Source organism: Desarmillaria tabescens, assembly GCF_030435595.1.
Source record: "Desarmillaria tabescens strain CCBAS 213 chromosome Unknown EV420scaffold_13, whole genome shotgun sequence".
NCBI classification, from domain to species: Eukaryota; Fungi; Basidiomycota; class Agaricomycetes; order Agaricales; family Physalacriaceae; genus Desarmillaria; species Desarmillaria tabescens.
This window is the reverse complement of record NW_026848312.1, coordinates 1,013,571-1,033,512: the sequence shown is the minus strand read 5'-3', so window position 1 is coordinate 1,033,512 and position 19,942 is coordinate 1,013,571. Positions and strand designations below refer to the sequence as shown.

General features: G+C 45.8%; 5 protein-coding genes across 5 annotated transcripts; 2 read left to right on the top strand and 3 right to left on the bottom strand.

Annotated features, from left to right (window-relative positions):
* Positions 1-429: 429 nt before the first annotated feature.
* Positions 430-1,869, top strand: EV420DRAFT_1673477 (uncharacterized protein; the record flags this gene model as incomplete). Its single annotated transcript, XM_060479115.1, has 6 exons — positions 430-529; positions 582-623; positions 679-920; positions 973-1,051; positions 1,101-1,417; positions 1,468-1,869. The coding sequence occupies 6 exons, from the start codon at positions 430-432 to the stop codon at positions 1,672-1,674; spliced, it is 987 nt and encodes a 328-aa protein (XP_060332397.1). The 3' UTR covers positions 1,675-1,869.
* Positions 1,870-3,176: 1,307 nt separating this feature from the next.
* On the bottom strand, positions 3,177-4,964 carry EV420DRAFT_1535961 (uncharacterized protein). Its single transcript, XM_060472848.1, has 6 exons — positions 4,438-4,964; positions 4,279-4,389; positions 4,159-4,229; positions 3,953-4,105; positions 3,532-3,902; positions 3,177-3,478 (listed from the first exon to the last, which is right to left on the bottom strand). Exons 1-6 carry the CDS (start codon positions 4,738-4,740, stop codon positions 3,306-3,308), a joined length of 1,182 nt encoding a protein of 393 aa, XP_060332396.1. The 5' UTR covers positions 4,741-4,964; the 3' UTR covers positions 3,177-3,305.
* A 2,226-nt stretch (positions 4,965-7,190) lies between these two features.
* EV420DRAFT_1535953 (uncharacterized protein) lies at positions 7,191-8,428 on the top strand (the record flags this gene model as incomplete). The annotated part of the gene is made up of 5 exons (XM_060472847.1): positions 7,191-7,232; positions 7,289-7,530; positions 7,578-7,656; positions 7,705-8,024; positions 8,092-8,428. Coding segments are annotated over exons 1-5 (827 nt in total), but the record flags the coding sequence as incomplete, so codon positions are not given.
* Positions 8,429-8,786: 358 nt separating this feature from the next.
* On the bottom strand, positions 8,787-10,097 carry EV420DRAFT_1641610 (uncharacterized protein; the record flags this gene model as incomplete). Its single annotated transcript, XM_060477262.1, has 7 exons — positions 8,787-8,900; positions 8,956-9,057; positions 9,109-9,425; positions 9,474-9,552; positions 9,605-9,846; positions 9,901-9,942; positions 9,995-10,097. The coding sequence occupies 7 exons, from the start codon at positions 10,095-10,097 to the stop codon at positions 8,787-8,789; spliced, it is 999 nt and encodes a 332-aa protein (XP_060332394.1).
* A 3,027-nt stretch (positions 10,098-13,124) lies between these two features.
* On the bottom strand, positions 13,125-14,948 carry EV420DRAFT_1763158 (uncharacterized protein). The gene is made up of 7 exons (XM_060480730.1): positions 14,768-14,948; positions 14,416-14,704; positions 14,322-14,363; positions 14,028-14,269; positions 13,898-13,976; positions 13,533-13,849; positions 13,125-13,483 (listed from the first exon to the last, which is right to left on the bottom strand). The coding sequence occupies exons 2-7, from the start codon at positions 14,516-14,518 to the stop codon at positions 13,277-13,279; spliced, it is 990 nt and encodes a 329-aa protein (XP_060332393.1). The 5' UTR covers positions 14,519-14,704; positions 14,768-14,948; the 3' UTR covers positions 13,125-13,276.
* Between the last annotated feature and the right edge of the window lie 4,994 nt (positions 14,949-19,942).

The window sequence follows — 19,942 nt, the reverse complement described above, 5'->3', positions numbered from 1 at the left end:
AATCATCTTAGCTGGTAAGGCCTCTGTATCTCAATGATGTCTTACAAACCAAAGTGGCCTTCTCCTGAGGATATATCCTATTGAGGTGAGATGGTATACTGACGACTCCTTTAGCAGGGAAAACAGAAACAGCCTTGTTACTATATGGATTATTGGTAACTGTATCTGGTAATGATAGTTCATTTGATGATCCTAAAAGTTCAAACGTGTATAATTCACATATGCATCCAACCTATCTCACTGTAGTACACTAAATCCAGTTGTTTGTTCGATGATCCTGACTGCATGACAATGGGGCTCTAATAGCAGTTACGGTCTGTCACAGGTAAAAGCTGTGAGTTGACGAATAAGAGCATCTTATCAAAATGATTGCTTGGAAACCTATCAACTGGTATATGAAGTGGTAAGCCTCTTATACTACTCTCTACAATGGACCCACCCCCTGATCTTTCCCCAGATATTAAGAGTGTCATTTTCAACAAACTTGACCAGGAGCTGAACTGTGTGATTCTAAATGCCTCCTTGCATGGTGAGGTCATCCTCTATATCTGAACAGTCTTTTTTTAATTTTAACTTTTTAGGTCTATACACTGGCACCATAGTGGTCACTTTATGGACTATATGTATGTTGCTTGCCAATCATGACAGGACTAGGAGATTCATTAACACTCAATACAGTCTCTTCTCCTAAGCGCTTAAAAAGTACATTCCTGTGTACCACTATCATTATGCTCTATGTTCTCTCAACAATATCATTCACGACGAACTGGGTGTCTGGGCACCATGCATTCATTGAGTACAGCGACAATTATTTTCAAGTGTTTGCAGTGCTGCAAGGCTTTGGACCGTGGTGGAGAGTGAACTACCTTGTAGATGGTGTCATGGGAGGTGTAAGCACACTGCTCGTCGACATTGTTATTGTAGGTCATTTTGCTTAGTCTACTCGATGACAAAGATGCTGAAATGCTGTAGGTATGGCGTTGTTGGACTCTCTGGGATCACCAATGGCGAGTAGTTCTTATTCCAATGATATGCACCATCGCTGGTACAGGTGAGTCTCTGTTTGTTGTCTATAGGTGGTTATTCACCCAGTATTTCAGTGATGAAGACCATGCAGATCTTCAGTTTATTCCACAATTTCACCCATGATATCAGCAAGACCGTACACCTCGTAGCAGATGTTAACTGGTCTTTGATCTACATCTTGCTGACACTCACCACAACCCTCATGTGCACGATCTTGATTACTTACCGCATCCTTCGGAATACTCCAAGGATGACTGCTTCCCGCAACATTGTCGAGATGCTGATTGAGTCCTCGGCGATGTATTCTCTTTCCTTAATCATTTATCTTGCACTGGTTTCGAAGAATTCACAATCGGGATATTATGCGGACATGATTGCTGCTTATGTCAAAGTGAGATCGCCTCGCATTTGGTTTTTGTCGAAAATCTAAAACATCCCAAGGTTATTGCCCCAACTCTCCTAGTTGGCCGCGTTTCGGCCCACGCTAATGTGCGCTCTCGCCGACAACAGATGGTTGCTATGTTAGAGAACCATCCTCCCTTGGTCGGCTGTTTTAGGGAAGAGTGCACCGAAAATAGCCATGCATGCAATGACCCGAATGATGGTCATCAAACGGTGTCGGGAATGTCGGGCGAGGAAACTGTATGATCTCCGGGTCGGCACTGTCACCAATAGATCCACTTGAGATGCTGTAGATGGTTTCGTGTCAATCAAGATACCCCGTCAATTCACTAATGTATCGGATAGCCACCATATGATTACTACACATTGTGATCTTGATATACACTACCGTCCATGTACGACGGTTAATTTAGAAGCTTATTTATAATTGCGATTCAAGAGAGAAGAGGATCATGATGGCATGATGGAAACGTACTGGTATGTGTACTAATTCACGACCAGTGTTCCAGGTTCAAGCGATGAGGGTAATACAAGTGCAATTTCTTCAGTAACACACTCTGCATTCTCGCCAATGTTATTCTTCTCATTGAAAGTCCTATGCCATCCTGTCGCATCACGCATTCCAACGCCAAGAAGGTATCTTATCCTTTACTCGCCGTTCTCGCTGGACCAAGGTTGAAGATTCGGATGGACGCACACCCTCTCTGAAATCGCGTCGCTCATTGAGCAGATCTTTCTTCTTGTACCGCTAGGTGTCGCTTCCGCAGTTTTGCGATTTGTTTACCTAAGTTGGCGTGTGTTCGTTATGGGCCTGGGTCTTTGAGGACGCTTGCGTGCTTTAGAGTACATTATTAAATAACTCAGGCACTGGAGTATGAATACGTCATGGACCTATTATGGAACGAGGAATCTAAACTTCGATCACGCTTTCATTAATTCGCAACGGATATACCTCCATGATGATCCCTCTCTCCTCCTTTGGCTGTGTACCTCTCTACTTATGCAGAAGACCATACCCACAAGTGTACATATCCACGGCGTCAGTCACCACATGGCTAGGTGAGCGGGTATCAGCATCCGTTCACCAAAAACCGAGGAAGTGTTGGAGTTTAGGTGGTGGCAACTCGGAAAGGGTACGTGGTTGACTCGAAAGGCAGGTATATTCTGTCATGGAGTACGGAGACAGTGGATGGTTGGAGTCAAGTAAAGATAGGTACGAGATGTCAAAGTATAAAGTACCCGGTAAATAGGTATAAAAAGAAGGTGGCGTTAGAGCCTTGAAAACCAATTCTCAATAGGAAGAACGTACCTGTCGTGCAGATCCCTAGCCATTCTGTTTTACCCGTCAAAACGACTCTCACAGAAGCTCCATATAATGCGGGCTCAGGAACACTCCTTGGGGTATTGCGCGCAATCGGCGGGTTATCATCGAGCCACTTGATAGAATCATCCGACCACTGATATCTATAAATAGCGTTGCTTAATTCCCCCCAAGGCACTCGTTACGCTGATAGGCTGCCGTTAGAAGAGCAGGAGGGGAGGGGTTGGGCACATACCCTATCCCGGACAGCCCAGCGAGCAAGCATCAGCTCATTTCGTTCGTGCTCCTCTTTAACTACGTCAAGAGCATCTTTGATTCGTTGCTCATACTCCGACGTCCAGCCCCACGAATCAGTACCAGAAAACATGTCGTGGTGGAAGTAGACGTATTGTTGCTCGTCAAGTACACTGTATGCATGAACAAACATGATTGTCATACTGAATTGAAGAAAGTGGCTGGAGTACTCAGCAGCCTCAAACTTAGGTGGCATATTACAATACGCCGCTCGACGTAAATATGATTGTCCCGGATTAACGGATCGTAAATACGCAGATCATTAATATACTCCAATCCTCCTTATGGACTCTGTCAGCTCATCAATCGGGCTAGGACCTTGGGGAAAGCTTAACAGCTGTTCGAACTGCAGTCTAAACCGCTCGACAACTTCACGGTCAAGCATCCACTCATCGAACGGCTTCGTATCTAGCATGTTCCCATACTCAGCTAGTGCTGCACGAACTCGATAAGCGAGGAAAGACTCCTATGGGAGATAAAGAACATACGCTTGAGGCCTTCCTTTGGTGGAACATCGTTTCTGACGCTCCATCCCCCACTAGCTATTACGCTCTGGTAATCCACCGACAACAACCAGTTCATATAGAGCTTAGCGGCGGCCGGATGCTCGGCCGTGTTGAATATCGCCGCACGCTGAGCCCAGATGACCAGTGTGCTCGAGTCTGAGTCCGGAGGGAGCTCTTCGACAATTCCGGTACTCGCATTCGGGAATCCCGTAGCTGTGGTAAATGTCACAGCTTCGGGCCCGTCAGACAGGAGGACCGCAGGTGGAGTAGCAGTCCCCCTGACCCAGGTGATACCCTGTGCGATGAAGTCGTAGATGGCTTGCCAGCCGTGGGTTTGTTGGACTTTGTAGAACCTTCGAGGATGATTGAGATACAGACGAAGCGGAAATTAAGAGATACGTACTCGAATAAGACAGCATCGTCATCGTTGGGATATGCGCTTACGATGCGGTTCTGCCATTTCGGGTCCAGGTAGTCAAGGAATTCTTTTGGGGCATCGGACGCGTTGGTCTTGGCCGTCGCATATGTGTTGGTAAAAAGGTAGTAGGCCATTCCTCTGCAGAAATAAATCAATTGCCATAAGGGAGGATGGTACAGATATACACGCACACAAAGGCGCCATCAGGATCTTTGATATCATCTGGTATTTGGTCCCATCCGGCGGGTTTGTAGTTGAGAAGCTTGGATGCCATCAGAATTATCAGCGTTGTTACGAAATAAAATACTCACTCGACCTTCGCTCTTCCACCGAACGAAGTCATGGTATGTCTGCAGATGCGCAACGTCTACTCCAGCCTTCCCAGTGAGGTTTATGGATCGGTCGATAATACCGTCATGATACTTGAGAGCTAGATGAGATACATCAAACGGTGTGATCGGGCGACTTACTTTGGAAAGGTCGACAGTGATAGTGATGTTGATATTGGGGAATCTTTCTTGGAATGATTGGACGAAAGGATCTTGCTGAACACTCGTATCGCCCCCAGCTCGGACGAAAAGCTGGCCTCCTTCGACAACAGCGAGATCATAGAGCTCATCAAGGGACTGTGTTTCCACAGCTGTGGATGCAGGAGAAGGAGAGCCACTGTTGGACCCAGACAGGCCTCCCAGCCAGTCAAAGATAGGCTCAAAGAGCGGAGCAGCAGATACCGCAGTAAAGTAGGTAAAGAGAAGAAAAAGAGTGACGTGCATTTGTAAATGAGTGGACACCGAAGAAGGGCTAAGGTTTTCGCCGTCGACCAGACGACTTTATAACGCCATTCTGCTCAGGAAATCCTGCAACCTGCCAAAGAGCTGAGAGCCACCTAACGAGGTGGCATATGGCATGGAGATTATATCAATTGAGTGAACCTCCACTAGCTCGGAGTTATGTCATGGGTAGCGCGTATGACCGCACCGGTCCCGACGTTTTACTCAATTCAGAATGTGCATGTGAAAGCGGCTGATTATGCTCTGGAGCATAATTTCTGTCAGATGACAATTACTTTGTTTATGGGACACTTACTTCAAGACTATTAGTGAAGCGGAAGATGTCGTACTTCGCCTATGTTCTGTTTTGACATTTAGTTTGAGATCGGGATTGAGCCGTTATCCAGAAGACCTACAGAAAGCAGACGACAGAGTCCGATTCACCACACCTATCGCACTTTCTCCGCATTGCCCTTTTCGTTGCATGGAGAAACAGGGATAGGCGATCGATAATTCCAGCGCACCTGGTGGCACGTCTGGAGATCTCAAAATCGGTGAATCGCAGAGACTCTCCGCCCAAACAGTTACCTGAAGTCTCTGCGTTCACATAGAAGTTGTATTTACGATCGCCGTAGAGCAATCTTTGTTGCCAAATCTAATATCCGGTCGGTCATCTCGGCAAACTGGACGAAGGAGAGGCAGAATCAGCTTACCTTTTCTTGGGAGCTCTGGATCTCTTTTTTGCAGAAAGTCTCTCGTAGTGTGTTCTTGTGATATTATCGGTTCGTCTATTCAGAAAGCTGGCTTGCGGCACATCGGTGTCGCCGTTATCGAGCGGGAAAGGCAGTTCAGGGAACTGTTGCAGGGAAGAAAGCTTTATTTCACTTTGAAGGAATTCAACGCGGTAAATTTTTTTTATCAGCAGCAGCGCACCAGGAGCAAGAGGGTCTAGGCAGCAGCCTAGAGAGGTGCATATGGCTTTATGGCGAAAAGACACCGGGTCGGAGAAGGGATCCGAATTTGACCGCATATAATCACGTGAGATAACTCCAGTCGGTTGTCTCGGTCCGGTCCGCTTCGAAGCTGTTGCTTCCGAACTGGCAGCTCGCGAAAAGCCTTTCTGTTGGATTCTCTGACCCAATATCCCCTGTAGCCCTCGATGGAGACGTTTTTCTTGCTGTTGGCTAATCGTCACAGAGGAAATTGACATTAGTCTAGGCATCAAGCGCTCTTTGCTCTGTTGAACTGGTCATCTCGTCCTTCAGAGCGTTTCAGTACCACGCCAGGTGACAGTCTGAACAGAAAAATTGCAATACAGATGCACCAGTAAATTTACGGTCAGCTACTCGTGTTGGCGATATAGACCTGGAATTTACCCCGCGATCTATCCTTGTTCTGATTCATTCGATGGGCATCGCGTGTGTTGGTCAGAGATCTGTCCCTGGAACTTTACTGTATCCTCACGACACATCCACTTCTTCCTCTCTTTGTCTCACCAAAGGTCTTCACGAAATCTTTGGTGATAATCAACGCGAGTCCTTGTCGCTAGTCTCTCGATCCATAGTCTCGTCACTGGTAAATAAAAATCTATCTGATATCAAGTTGGCGAGGTGCGATTTTTCACCTAGCTTGGAAAACTCCATGTATCGGGGAACTCAGAGCGGCATATAGATTCCTTCGACAATATAAAAGAACGATGTAAATACACTCTTTCACCCTGTGATTGACTTTGAAATTACAAAATATTTCTAGTCTTCGGCAGCTTCCATCAAAATCAACGTTGCCTCAGAAATATTGTTAGGTTCTGATCATCTCATTTTGACACGGACCTTGCAACCTGATTCCTTGCTAGGTCAATGGAAAGCAACCCTGCGGAGTTCCCCGTCTCGCAAAGGACGCGCGACGACAAAGGTGGGTGAAATAGTTTCAATTTGAGAGGGGCCGTAATCTCTGAGAACTGCATTATCTGGTTTTATCTTAGGAACCCTGATCGTGAGCACATTATCTGAGAGAAAACTTGAGATTTTCCTGAGAATCGATATCTTAATCAACATCCTATCGCGAAGGTGGCTCATTTCGAGTCATCATGTATCGGAGAGTTAATGGATGTGGTTCAATTCTGGTACTTAACCCAGGCGAGGTTCTCGTTTATTAGTGGCCAAATCCGTGACGGTCTCATTGTCAATAGTTCCTGTTCTGATCTTTGTCTTGTCCTTTGAGTAGAACCTGTGACTGGGGAAGCTGGATATATGAAGCAGTGAACATGCGTCCTTTCTTGTATACTTCCTTCTAGCTGCCATGGATTTTTCGTCGTCTGACCTTTCCCAAGATGACATAAATATTATCTTCGGCGCGCTTGACTTTAATCTGAACACGGTGATTCTGCAAGCCTTGTTGCACGGTGGGTCTATCCCTTCATTTCTCAGATTCTCTTTCAAACCCTCGCCTCGCAGGTCTGTATACCGGAATCGTTGCGGTCACCTTATGGACTATGTGTAAGTTGATTCTCCTGAATAGCCTGACTGGGACCTTCGCTGAACTCATAGTGCAGTCTCTTCTCCCAAGCGCTTACACGGCATATTCCTGCGTACAGTCATCATCATGCTTTATGTTCTTGCGGCGATAGTGTTCTCAATAGACTGGGTGTTTATACGTCGCGCGTTCATTGAGTACGGCGACAATTATATCATGGTATTCGGGGCGATAGTAAATGACGGCCTGTGGTGGAGACTGAGCTACCTCGTCAACGACATCACCGGTGGTATCAGCACTCTTTTAGTCGATACCACAATTGTAGGTTATCTTGTGCATTCTGGTTCAAGAAAACTGAATTGTTGCAGATATGGCGCTGTTGGGTGCTCTGGGATCGTCAGTGGCGAATCGTTTCGCTGCCGATTGTTTGTACTATAGCTGGAACGGGTGAGTCTTTTCTTTGTCAACAGATATCTCTGTCTCTAAGTATCTCAGTCATGAAGGTCATCCAAATACTGAGTACTTTTCGCGATTCTACTGGCCATGATATTAGCGATGCCGGAGGTTTTGCAGCAAAAATTGACTGGTCACTGATTTACATCTTGATGACGCTCGTCACAACTCTCTTTTGCACACTCTTGATTGTGTATCGGATTATCCGCTTTGCGCATAGGTTATTACTCTTCCGAAGCATCATTTATGCTCTGACCGAGTCCTGTGTCATCTATTCACTGGCGCTGATCGTGTACCTGGCACTTGTGGGGAAGAACATGCGGGCTGCCTTTTATGCGGACACTGTTGCAACGTATGTTAAGGTCAAGAGATCTCTGGATTGCCTTCCATTTAGCAGCTGAATCTGAATGTTTCTCCCTCCTATAACAGGTCATTGCACCGACACTTCTGGTACTATGCGTAGCAGCCAGTTCGAAGTCCCGCTCTAGTAATGAGGAGACATCCAGTTCCAGTGACTTAACGGGGATTTGCTTTAGGCGGAACGATGAAAGCAGCGGTGACGATGTTGGTGACGCGAGTGTCCCTGGATCCCACAGAGCATACACAGCTGAAAGTGTATGAATTCACATCCATCTTCGTGGAATGCTCCACTCTGAAATAATTACCTATCAAACATATACCTTATAGGACACTGCGTAGCACCAGTCATAATTAGATACGTACAAGACAAGATATAATTTATATATACAAAACTGTTCGGGTCTTCACTCCGGTTAACGTTCAGCGATGTCTCGCGTAAGGGTTGTGTGAAGTGGAGAAAATGGATGGCCACACAATGAAGCTCATATAGGGGAACTAGTCCCTCATTCGGAATCCACGTTTGTATCAAAATAAGGAGAGACCGTAACTCGCTAAGTGCTGTATTCTGTATTGTACTCGATCTTTTTTTAGCCAACAAAGACTGATACGATCTGAGAAATATCCAAACTCGCGATGAAAGTTCACTTGAATCATAATTATATGCACGCATCTAAAGCAAGGATATACATGGATGATAATATATATTAGGAACACGATATGTCGTAGCTATCCGACCGATCAGTTAATTAACGGGGCATCTTGATTCACACAGAAACATCTGCCGAATCCCAGGCAAAGTCTCTGTTAGTAACGCTGCCGACACGGAGATCATACAGTTTCCTTGCCCGACAATCCCGACAGCATTTGATGCCCATCGTCTGGACGATGGTGTAGGTAACTATTATAGGTATCTCCTTCCCTAAAACAGCCGACCAAGGGATGATGGTTCTCCCACATAGCAACCATCTTTTGTCGCTGCGAGATTGTATTGGCATATGCGGAAACACGTCCCACCAGGAGCGTTGGGACAACAGCCTGGAAAGTTTCAGATCTTCGACTTAGAGTAGAAGTACGACGTAATCTCACCTTGACATAGGCTGCAATAATATCCGCATAATAGGCAGCTTCTGAATTCTTCGACACAAGCGCTAGGTATATGATTAAGGAAAATGAATACATTGCAGACGACTCGATCAGTATTTCGACGATTTTGCGGGAAGCGCTTATTCCTTGAGCGTGCCGAACGATGCGGTAAATGATGAGGAACGTGCACGTGAAGTTTGTAGCGAGCGTCAGCATGATATAGATCAATGACCAATCAATATCTGCTGCGAATTGTCCATGCTTGCTGATACCATCAGTAAGATTGCGGAAAGTACTGAGGATCGCCATTATCTTCATAGCTAAGACACTGAATAAAAAGTATTTCTGGAGATGAAGAAGAGACTAACTTGTCCCGGCTACAGCACAAAAAATTGGTACGAGAACCACTCTCCATTGGCGATCCCAGAGGGTCCAACAACGCCATATCTAGAGTATATCAACTTTATGAGCATTGACCGTGATAAACGAGACAACGTACAATAGTGATATCGACCAGAAGTGTGCTTATACCGCCAGAAATACCACTGGTAAGGGTGTATGCTCTCCACCACGGACCAGGATTTATCAATGCTGTGAACACGGTGTAATAATTATCGCCATGTTCAATAAACGCATAGCGCTCAAAGGCCCAATTAATTCCGAACAATATCGTCAACACAACGTAAAGCGTGAGAATGATTATGCGCAGTAATGTACTGCGTAACTGCCGGGGAGACGAGACTGTGATGGTTGAGTTCAGCAAATGACTAGGTCTGTTCGGGACAGTCGACATACATATAATCCATAAGGTGACCGCTACGATGCCGGTATATAGACCTGCGAGACGAGGGGCTAAAAATGACATCTCGGCCACGGAGGATGAACTTACCATGCAATAAAGCTTGCAGAATCAGAGTGTTCAGACTCAGGTTAAGGGCGTTCAAATGGACGTCCCTATCATTTTGAGAGAGGTCAGACGATGGAGCCTCCATTAAAGGCGGAAGGATACGAGGAAGGAAACATGCTCGTGCCTTCATATATGCACCTGCTGGATTTTATCGAAACAATAAACCCGGAACGAGGAATTAATTAGGGAAAAGCATTCAAAATGTCTGAATGCTCTCACCTCGTCGGTAACAGCAAATGCAAGGGCAGTGGCGAAGCTATGTACCCAGAACAATCATTTTGATGAGTTATCTTATTAATATCTCACAGCTTTGACCGGCAGATAATCAGTACTTCAGTATGTCGCGACTAGATGTGAGTGTGGGTCATACCTCAGCAAGGACATTCATCGCATAGGCTGTACAGCCCGGAGGCTTCGTAACAGCGAGATGTAGAGCACGACGTACAATCGTCTTAATCACCCAACAAATGGTCGACGGGCCATCAGTGATGAAGCAAAAGTAGTACAGGATAGCATTGGAACAGCAATGCAGACATAGCAGCTACGTTTCTGCTGTGCATTTACTCGCCTAAGGGTGACAGTCAACTTGGAGACATCTGCTCACCTCAATTCGTGACAAATTACACGCGGAAAGAACCATCTGTCTTCACCATTATGAAGAGACGCTGTTGTTAGTAGCGTCGTTGAGATGCTGGCTAACCACGCACAAGGGGCGAAATTAAAATCGCCGAAGCGGCATATCATGTGACGGAAGTCACGGCAATCAATGATTGAAATTTCAAATCATTTTCTATTCCCTCCCGCGATATAATTAGCGTCTGCTTTCCTTCCCACTCGTCCGCCAGTGCCGTTGAAATGAATAGCGTGACGCAAAACATAACGTACGCTCGGACGCCAAAGAGAATGTATCTCTAACTGGAGGTGAACAATAATCGCTGTCAAGAAGCGCCTAACAAGTGGCTAAAGTAGCCGCCGGCAACATTCGCAGATATCCCATTGGACATTATAATTTCCGTATGTCAACATGTACGCCTTTCTTTTCATACATGAGCTCATGTATGTCATAGGTATTTGCACCGTTGGGCCCTCGGGACCTATTGCAGCTGTCGAAGGTTTTCCCGGCATATTTTTGATGTTCAAGATTCGGGGAAGAGAAAGCTTGGAGAGATCATTGAGCCCCTTTTTGGTCTAGCTAAGCCCACTTGGGCCGATTTCTTCCTTGTCCCAGTCCGTCACTTATGCCGTTTTCATTTGTATGCCTTTCTTCGCTTACCATCTGCGAGGCTCTGCTATAGGATATGAGCTAAAACGCGGTAACTTCTCCTCATGACACATAGATGCGTAGTACATAAATCATTATGTAGGTATCAACGTTATCATTGTTCGAAAGTTAGCCTCATCCCATCATTTTAGTATGCGCGGAATCGCTGACCTTGAACGCGTTCCCGGATGCGTCCGGACTGATGTGGGCACGCTGCTGATATCAACCCTCATTTTGATCGCCTCTTGAGTACGTTCTGTATCATTGTTTCATTGCGCTGTGCGCTAACCACTTTCTAGAGTGCGGTGGAAATTGCCCTTCCAGGACATCCTGTCTGGTGCAGGATCATAAGGACATGTTCTAGGCGCTGCTTTCCTGACGTAGCAAGTGTGAGCGGGGCCACGTTAATATCAAGCTTTATGACGCGCTTGCAGAAGGTGAGCTTGTTTCGCTGGTGACATGCTTCTTTACTTATTTCTCTTGTTGCTAGAAGATAAGAGGTCCAAAAGTTTGAAAGGAGATCTTCTTCAAGCTTGAATGTTAACCGGCACTGCCGGAAGAGTGAGCTGGTGTATATCAAGTCGCTCCTTTCCCCCGAAACTATGTTGCATGCTTGCCTCAACCTGGGATACGATTATTGGGACCAGAACGACCAGCCCCGACGTCCCGCAGACGTATCCGTGCGTATGCTATGGAGTACGCCTGTCTCGAACTTAGAAACCGTGGAGGCGAGGTTGTCAATGCTCTCATGACCTTCATCGGTGGGGGATCCCGAGATGACTGCTACCGAGGACCTAGACGATATCATGGCAGATTATGCCCTAACATGCATGAAGGGGTGATGCCTGTTCCTATGTTTGCTAATTGCGGGAGGGGAGACTTCGTAAGTGTTTCTTTCGTCCCTGCATATTCTGATGCGCTGTTATTCTACATGGTGAAACATACTTCACAGAACATTACGGATATTTGACGTCGCTCGATGACTGCGTTAAGCTCGTCAATGATGATGCCTTCTGGGCAGACAATTGATCCGTCTTGAGGTCAGCGCTCCACGGCGGAGTATTCTTGAGCCCGCATTATATGGAGCTTCTGTGAGAGTCATTTCTACGGATGAAATAGACTGGCTAGGGATCTGCACGGCACGTAGGCTCCGTTCTTCGGTTTTTTGTGAACGGATGTTGATACCCGTTCATTTAGCCATGTTGTGGCTACGGTGAGCGACAGAGGGGATATGCACGCTCGTGGGCATAATCTTCTGCATAAGTAGAAGGTTACACAGCCGAAGGAGGAGAAAGGCATCGTCATGGAGGTATATCCGTTGCGAGGATTAATGAAGGCGTGATCAAGGTTTGGAACTCTCGTTCTATAATTATAATAGGTCCTATGACTGATTCATACTCCAGTGCCCGAGTTATTTAATGCTGTATTCTAACGCACCCAAGCGCCCTCAAAGACCTAGGTCCATAACGAACGCACGCCAACTTAGGCAAATAAATCGCAAAACTGCAGAAACGATACCCAGCGGTACAAGAGAAAAGATCTGCTCAATGAGCGATGCGATTTCAGAGAGGGTGTGGGTCTATCCGAACCTTTTAACTTTGGACCGACGAGGACGGCGAGTAAAGGATAAGATACCTTCTTGGCATTGGAATGCGTGATGCGACAGGACTTTCAATGAGAAACCTAACATTGGCGAGAATGCAGAGTATGTTGTTGAAGCAATTTGCCCTCATCGCCTGGACCTGAAACCCTGAACAGTGAATTAGTACAGATACCAGTAAGTTTCCGTCATACGATCATGATCCTCTACTCTCTTGAATCGCAATTATAAATAAGCTTACAAATTAATAGTCGTACACGGTCTGTAATGTATATCAAGAACACAATGTGTAGTAATACTATGGCTATCCGATACATCAGTGAATTGACGGGGTATCTTGATTGGCACGAAACCATCTACGGCATCTCTAGTGGATCTATTGGCGGCACTGCCAACACTGAAATCATACAGTTTCCTTTCCCGACGATCCCGACACCGCTTGATGTCCATCATTTTGGCTATCGTATGGATGGGTATTTTCGGTACCCTCTTCTCTAAAACAGCCGACCAAGGGAGGATGGTTCTCCAACATAGTAACCATCTGTTGTCGGCGAGAGCTCGCATTAGCATGGGCAGAAATGCGACCAACTAAGAGAGTCGGAGCGATAGCCTCGAAAGATTTAGATCTTTGACTAAAAGCAAATGCGACGGAATCTCACCTTGATATAAGCGGCGATAAGATCCGCATAGAATACGGATTCCAAATTTTTTGAGACCAGTGCTAGATAGACGATCAATGAAAGCGAATAGATCGCCGATGACTCGATCAGCATCTTGACGATTTTGCGGGAAGCGCTCATCCCTGAAGCTTGTCGAGCAACGCGGTAAACAATCAAGAGCATGCACGTGAGGGTTGTGGCGAGCGTCATCAAGATGTAGCTCAGCGACCAGTCAATTTTTTCTACAAAACCTCTAACATCATTGACATCATCGGTAGACGTGCGGAAAACACTCAGCACTTGCATGGTTTTCATAACTGAGATACTGAGGAATAGAGATGTCTGTAGATGATAAAAAGGCTCACCTGTTCCGGCCATAGTACACAAAATTGGCAGCGAAACGATTCGCCACTGACGATCCCAGAGCACCCAGCAGCGCCATATCTGCCACAACATACTTAGTCTCAATTTACCGGACTAAGTGAGTTAACACACAATAGTGACATCGACAAGGACTGAGCTTATACCGCCAGAAAGACCGCCGATAAGGATGTATGCTCTCCACCACGGGCAAGGGTCTACCAGTGCTGAGAATACGCTATAGTAATTGTTTCCATGTTCAATGAACGCGCGGTGCCTAAACGCCCAATCACTTCCGAAAAGTATTGTTAAGAAAATGTAAAGCATGACGATGATCGTGCGCAGGAATGTACTGCGTAACTGCTTGGGGCCAAATACTGAGTTATGAGTACCGCAAAAGTCCGACTCTATTCAGGATAGTCGACGTACATATAGTCCATAAGGTAACCGCTATTATGCCGGTATACAGACCTGAGAGACGATCGTCTAAAAGAGACTCGGAGAAATGGAGGGATGGACTCACCGTGCAATAAGGCTTGCAGAATCATAGTGTTTAGATTAAGGTCAAGTGTGCCGGTAATAATAGTCTTGTCATCTTGGTAAAGGTCATGCGCTGGAACCTCCATCGCAAAGGGAAGTATACGATATACGAGCAAGGAAGTATGCTCGCTGATTCATATACCTGAATTCTGAACAATGCGATGAAAGATCAAAACTGGAAAAGAAGAAAGGATCAGGAAGCTCAGTCACTACGTCTCAGATCTCAAGTTTCATTATTTCAATCTTGTTAGTTGCACAGACAACGAGTATCCCTGAATAAGTTTCCGAGTGATCAGCTGCATAAGATGTTCTTGTTATCATCGCACAGCTCCTACCTGCGACAGGCCTAACTTATTGGATGGATGGTCCATGCCAACAGATAGTAGTTGTTGCCGATATTTATATACACCTCATCATGCTGAACGACATGAGAAGGTGCAAGGGCAGCAAACTCCAGGCGGGAATTGGTTGGGCACATGTGTTGGAATGTGGCAATCCACTACGCAAAGGCCCGGGATCATGGCATGGGTACAGCCACCATCCAGCAATAGCAACCCGTATACCCCCGGGTAAGCCGGCCAAACCCGCCGTACCCTTGGTTTTCACTAAGGAAAAGCATGGAAAGTTCTAGTAAAAGGTACATTTAGTATAAAAGTTGGTCCTGTAGAGTAAATCCTCATATGTTTGCAGAGCTCAGCCAAGCGCGATACTACTAATATTGGCTTGCTACCGTGCACATGATACTGGCCAGGCTGGGAAGTTGGAACGAGCTGTTACCTCGTTTTACGACAACGTGGGGAGAGACCAAGAAATAGATAGCACGTGAAAATTCATAGCTATGTATAACATCGCTTTCTAGCAGATAGTACATGAATTTGATTTCCGATAGTTATAGGGATTTTTATACAGAATGGACATGAAGGGATGTCTCTGACACCAAAGAGAATGTACTGTTAACTGGATGTGAACAATAATCGCTATGTCAAGAAGTGCTTAAAGTATCCACTGGCTTGCCACCGGCAACTTTCGCACTGTGCAGATATGCTACTGAACATTATAATTTCCGTATGTCAATATCTGTGCCTTTCCCTTCATAAATGGGCTCATGTATGTCATAGATATTTGCACCCTTGGGCCCTCAGGGCATATTGCAGCTGTAGCGCCTCGAAGGCGTTTCCGGCACCTTTTGATGTTCAAGTCTTTTATTTCTTCCTAAAATTCGGGGAAGAGAAAGCTTGGAGGGTTCTTTGAGCCCATTTTTGGCCCAGATAAGCCCACTTAGGCCGATTTTGTCTTTGTCCCGGTCTGTCACTTGTGTCAGTTTCATTTGTATGCCTTTTCTTACCATCTGCGAAGCTCTGCTATAGGGCATGAGCTAAACACGGTAAATTGAGGCTATACCGTCCATATTATGCAGAGTTTCCTGTAACTACAGGCGAATGGAGTATGCAGAGTCGGAAGAGCTGCACACAACGCTCTGCATACTCAGGGTCCTGTAATTTTCCCACATCCTTATTATGCCACAATACCCTCCCCAACCCTCCGCCCCTCTGCCCACAGCCCCAAAAACACTGGGAATAATCGCCAACGATTAATTATTGACATTTTTTTGGCGCTCACATGATATTTAATTGATACTGGCTGATACTGGGTGGCAACTGGGGCATTGAATTTTCCACCCTTCTACTCATTGCCAGGGGGCCACAAAAGAGCGGGCTCAGAAAATATTATTTGATATACTTACTAGTACTGCTTCCAAACTGCTTCTACACCTACCCTTACCATATATTTGACTGAATGCGCATTGGCATGGCTTGGATGCACAGACCATGGGAGTATACCATTCCCGATTTGGTATACAGTTTGGAAATTGCAAAAGTGGGCGAATTTTGGGATAGTAGACAGTATATTACACTTATTCAATTAAAATATGACAAAAGAAGCAGTATATGATTGCTCTATCTTGTTTATATCATATAATGTATGGATACTAAGGACAAGAAGTATCCTGACATTTTCCGGAGTTTTCTGAAACACCCTAACCCACTCACAGTAAGCAAATAGGTCGAGATTGTACAGTCCCAAAATTCTCTCAGTGCTTGGAAATATACTTCAAAATGTCTATTAGCTTCTTTAATGTTCTATGCATCTTCTCTTTGCATGTTTTCTGTCCTGTGCCAATGGTGTGCTAATGTAGACATGAATTATGATCTCAGAAGTATGCCAGAGACATGTGTAAAAGGCATACCTCACAGTACATGCTTAAATTGAAGTATATTACCCAGAGATGCATGGTCTGTACTTATTTGGAGTGATATGTGTCACAGTGTATATCTGCCCTGGCAGAAATATACCTCGGTCAGATGAAATTGCACCAGGTGAGATTGTGCATGTAATGTTCTTTTATGAGTTCACTTCAATGAGAAATGCAATTACAACGCACATAAAGGCAGATCACCATGAATCGGACACTTGCTTTGGATAATGTAATACATAAAATTTTATTTTCAATCATTCTTACCCTTGGAATGGTTGCACATACCTGTGTACAAATGGTGCATCCTTGAAATGTCCTAAAATGCATGATATTCACCATAAATAGGAGATAAATCAAGGTTGGGATAGATTATATACTATAAAAAGTACACAAATGTATACTAGAGCATTTATATAGTATATTCTGTCAGATTTCTGGGCTTCGGAGTAAAGGATTCGAGCAGAGGATGCATCCCGAGCATCCATTCTGCTTGTTCAATCGCTCTAGTCCAGTTTACCGGATACTAATCAAGTGGCTGTATGCCTCCTTTTTTCATCTCACCTTTTCATGGCGTAGTCGCCTGCCTGCCCCCCACTGCTCATTTGAATGGAAATAAAGGTATATTTCATTACTTTTAATGCTAATATAGGTTTTATAGGTACTTTTGATCCATCTGGTGGCCCCTGGATGGCCTGGATATCGTGCATCAAGTCCCACTCGCCTGCGTGTAAGCCCTCCTGCAAGGCAGCATAACTTGCCCCTTCAAAATGATGGAGAATTGCACTACTGCCATCGCCCTTTTACTACAGTGCACGCCAATTCTTGCCGCCACCATTAAGTCCTGTCCTGTTGTCATTGCAACCCACCTAGCATCTCCCACATCGAAATCAGGGCCAATCGCCATTCACCACGGCTTCCAGATGCATTAACGATGCCTCAATCACTCGATAGCTCAAGATCTGCCTCCATCTGCCACCAGGAAGGCATATGGCAAAGCTAACCATCACGATGACCAGGACGATGATGATGACGACGACAGTGAGGTGTGAGGGGTAGGGAGGACTTGAGTATAGGGTATGACCATGCCAATAGCAGGCTAGGGATGGAGTGGAAGCAGGGGTGTGCTAGGGATGGGAAAGAAAGTGAGAGGGTACAGGCAGGAGGGTGAGAGCAGGGTCGGGATGCTGACGGTGAATGACACTGATGATGACTGTGTTATTTGAGGCATTATGTAAATGAGGGCTCAAAGGTGTTGTGAATGAACCCACATTCATGGCTACGCGATCACGGATACCCCCGCTGCTGCCTGCTGCATCCCATCCAACATCAGCCTCCTGTACGCTGCCCAGCTCACCCACCCACCTCAAACTCATGCATCCCTCATTATTTCGACCAGGTAACATGCATCATAGCTCCGTTTACCCCCTCAATGCCATGGTTGTCATCTACCGGCTCCCTCAACACCCACCTTTTCCCGCTCACATCACCCCCATAATAATGCACATCAGCAATCTTGCAACCCGTATAGGGACCATAGAGCTATTGATCCTATGCCTTGCTATACCCTATAACCTGATATAGGGCTATAAGGCACATGCATGGTCTCTATACCACATTTCATAGGGCTATACACCCTCTATACATGCTATACATAGGGATATGCAGTGGTCTCATCGTGATTTATTGCTTTGAATATCGTTGTTCCTTGGGTAAACAGGTGAAAAGGCATCGTTGTATTGGTATAGTGACTAGATTCTAGATCGACAGTGCTGATACACATATGTCCAGATAAATCCTGTCTCGTTCCCAGAATACTATCCCCGTTACAGCCACGTCAAACTACTAACTACAGCCTGCAAGCCTGAGCCATGGCTCGCCAGTGAGAAGATGCTGAACAGGATTCAGTGACACATCTGCCAGTTGCCATGTCAGGGGATGTACTTGCCTTCAGTCTGAGAGATCTACATCGTCACTCTCATCATCTGCTTCGTTTTCTGAATTCTCACCATCGTCAGCCTTGCCACCAGCGCTGAATTCCCAGCACCGAAGGTAAATCTCATTCCACTTATCCTTTGACAACACGCTCGTGTTTTTGTAGTGTTGCCTCACGACTGTCGCCCAAGGATCTTCACCAAAGCTATCCGGCGAATTCTTGGACTGCTTGCCAGCGAGAGTGTTGATGCCTTTCTTCCATACCTGAAGTGCACGTTTAATCTGTAATCAATAGACTATCACTGTTACAGTCAGTAAGAAGGAAAACAGGATGCACGGCTGCCGCTGCAAGAGCCAGAGCCCCAGCCAGAGGACCAAAAGTCGTGGGTGTCGAGATAGTACGATGGATATGGTAGGCCATCGTCTGAATGAGGAGTCGTCCCAGATACGTGCCATGCCCTTCTGCAGCCTGAAAGTTCAAATGAGTCAGTTCTCATTGACGAGACAGATATGCGACCACTCACCATGTTTTCAGGCTTATCATACACAAACCATTTATTCTTGGATGCATGCTGAACCCACTCTGCCCGCTGTTCAGCTGTTTTGCATTCCCTGAGATCTGGATGTCTCCAATTCCTAGATATCGCTGCCATTGCTGCTTTCCCCAGTTCACTGCGATGCGTTTGAATTTGAATTTGAACCTGCCAGTGCGGAGCCGTTAGTCATGAGAACATAAACAAGATATACACATACGACTCCCATAATTGTGGGATGGTCAGCTCGAAGGTCCTTCTTCACCTCGTTGAGATACTTGGGAAGGTGACCAAAGGTGTTAGTCCATAACAGAACGACGGTGGGTTTCAAATCGGAGTGGCTGTTTGCACTGAACTGATCCTCAAGTGTTGCTGCCCAATCGAGTATTGGAACGATAACATTGGCCTTGAACAGTTTGATGTCTGCTGTGGAAGGAAGGGGAAGATCTTCGAACTTCCATGCGGACTTTCGTGTCTTGGCTTTCTCATGCTCCTTGCCATCAATCTCATTCACGTTTGCCAGCTCAAGCTTTATGGTGACCGATTTCTAGCAACGCAGAGTCAGAATGTGGATGGTGCTTGATATACAACATACTTTGTTGACTTTGGAACCCTTTCCTGCAGCTACAACGCGATCATTATGGTTCTGAGTCTTGGATGGGTCCTTCGCCTTTCTCACTTCCTTGACAGCCTCCACGTCCTCATCATGGTCAAACTCACCAGGTGGATCATCACAGTTATCCTCTGTCTCGACTCCTTGAGCTGATGAAGCCAATGATGTCATGGAA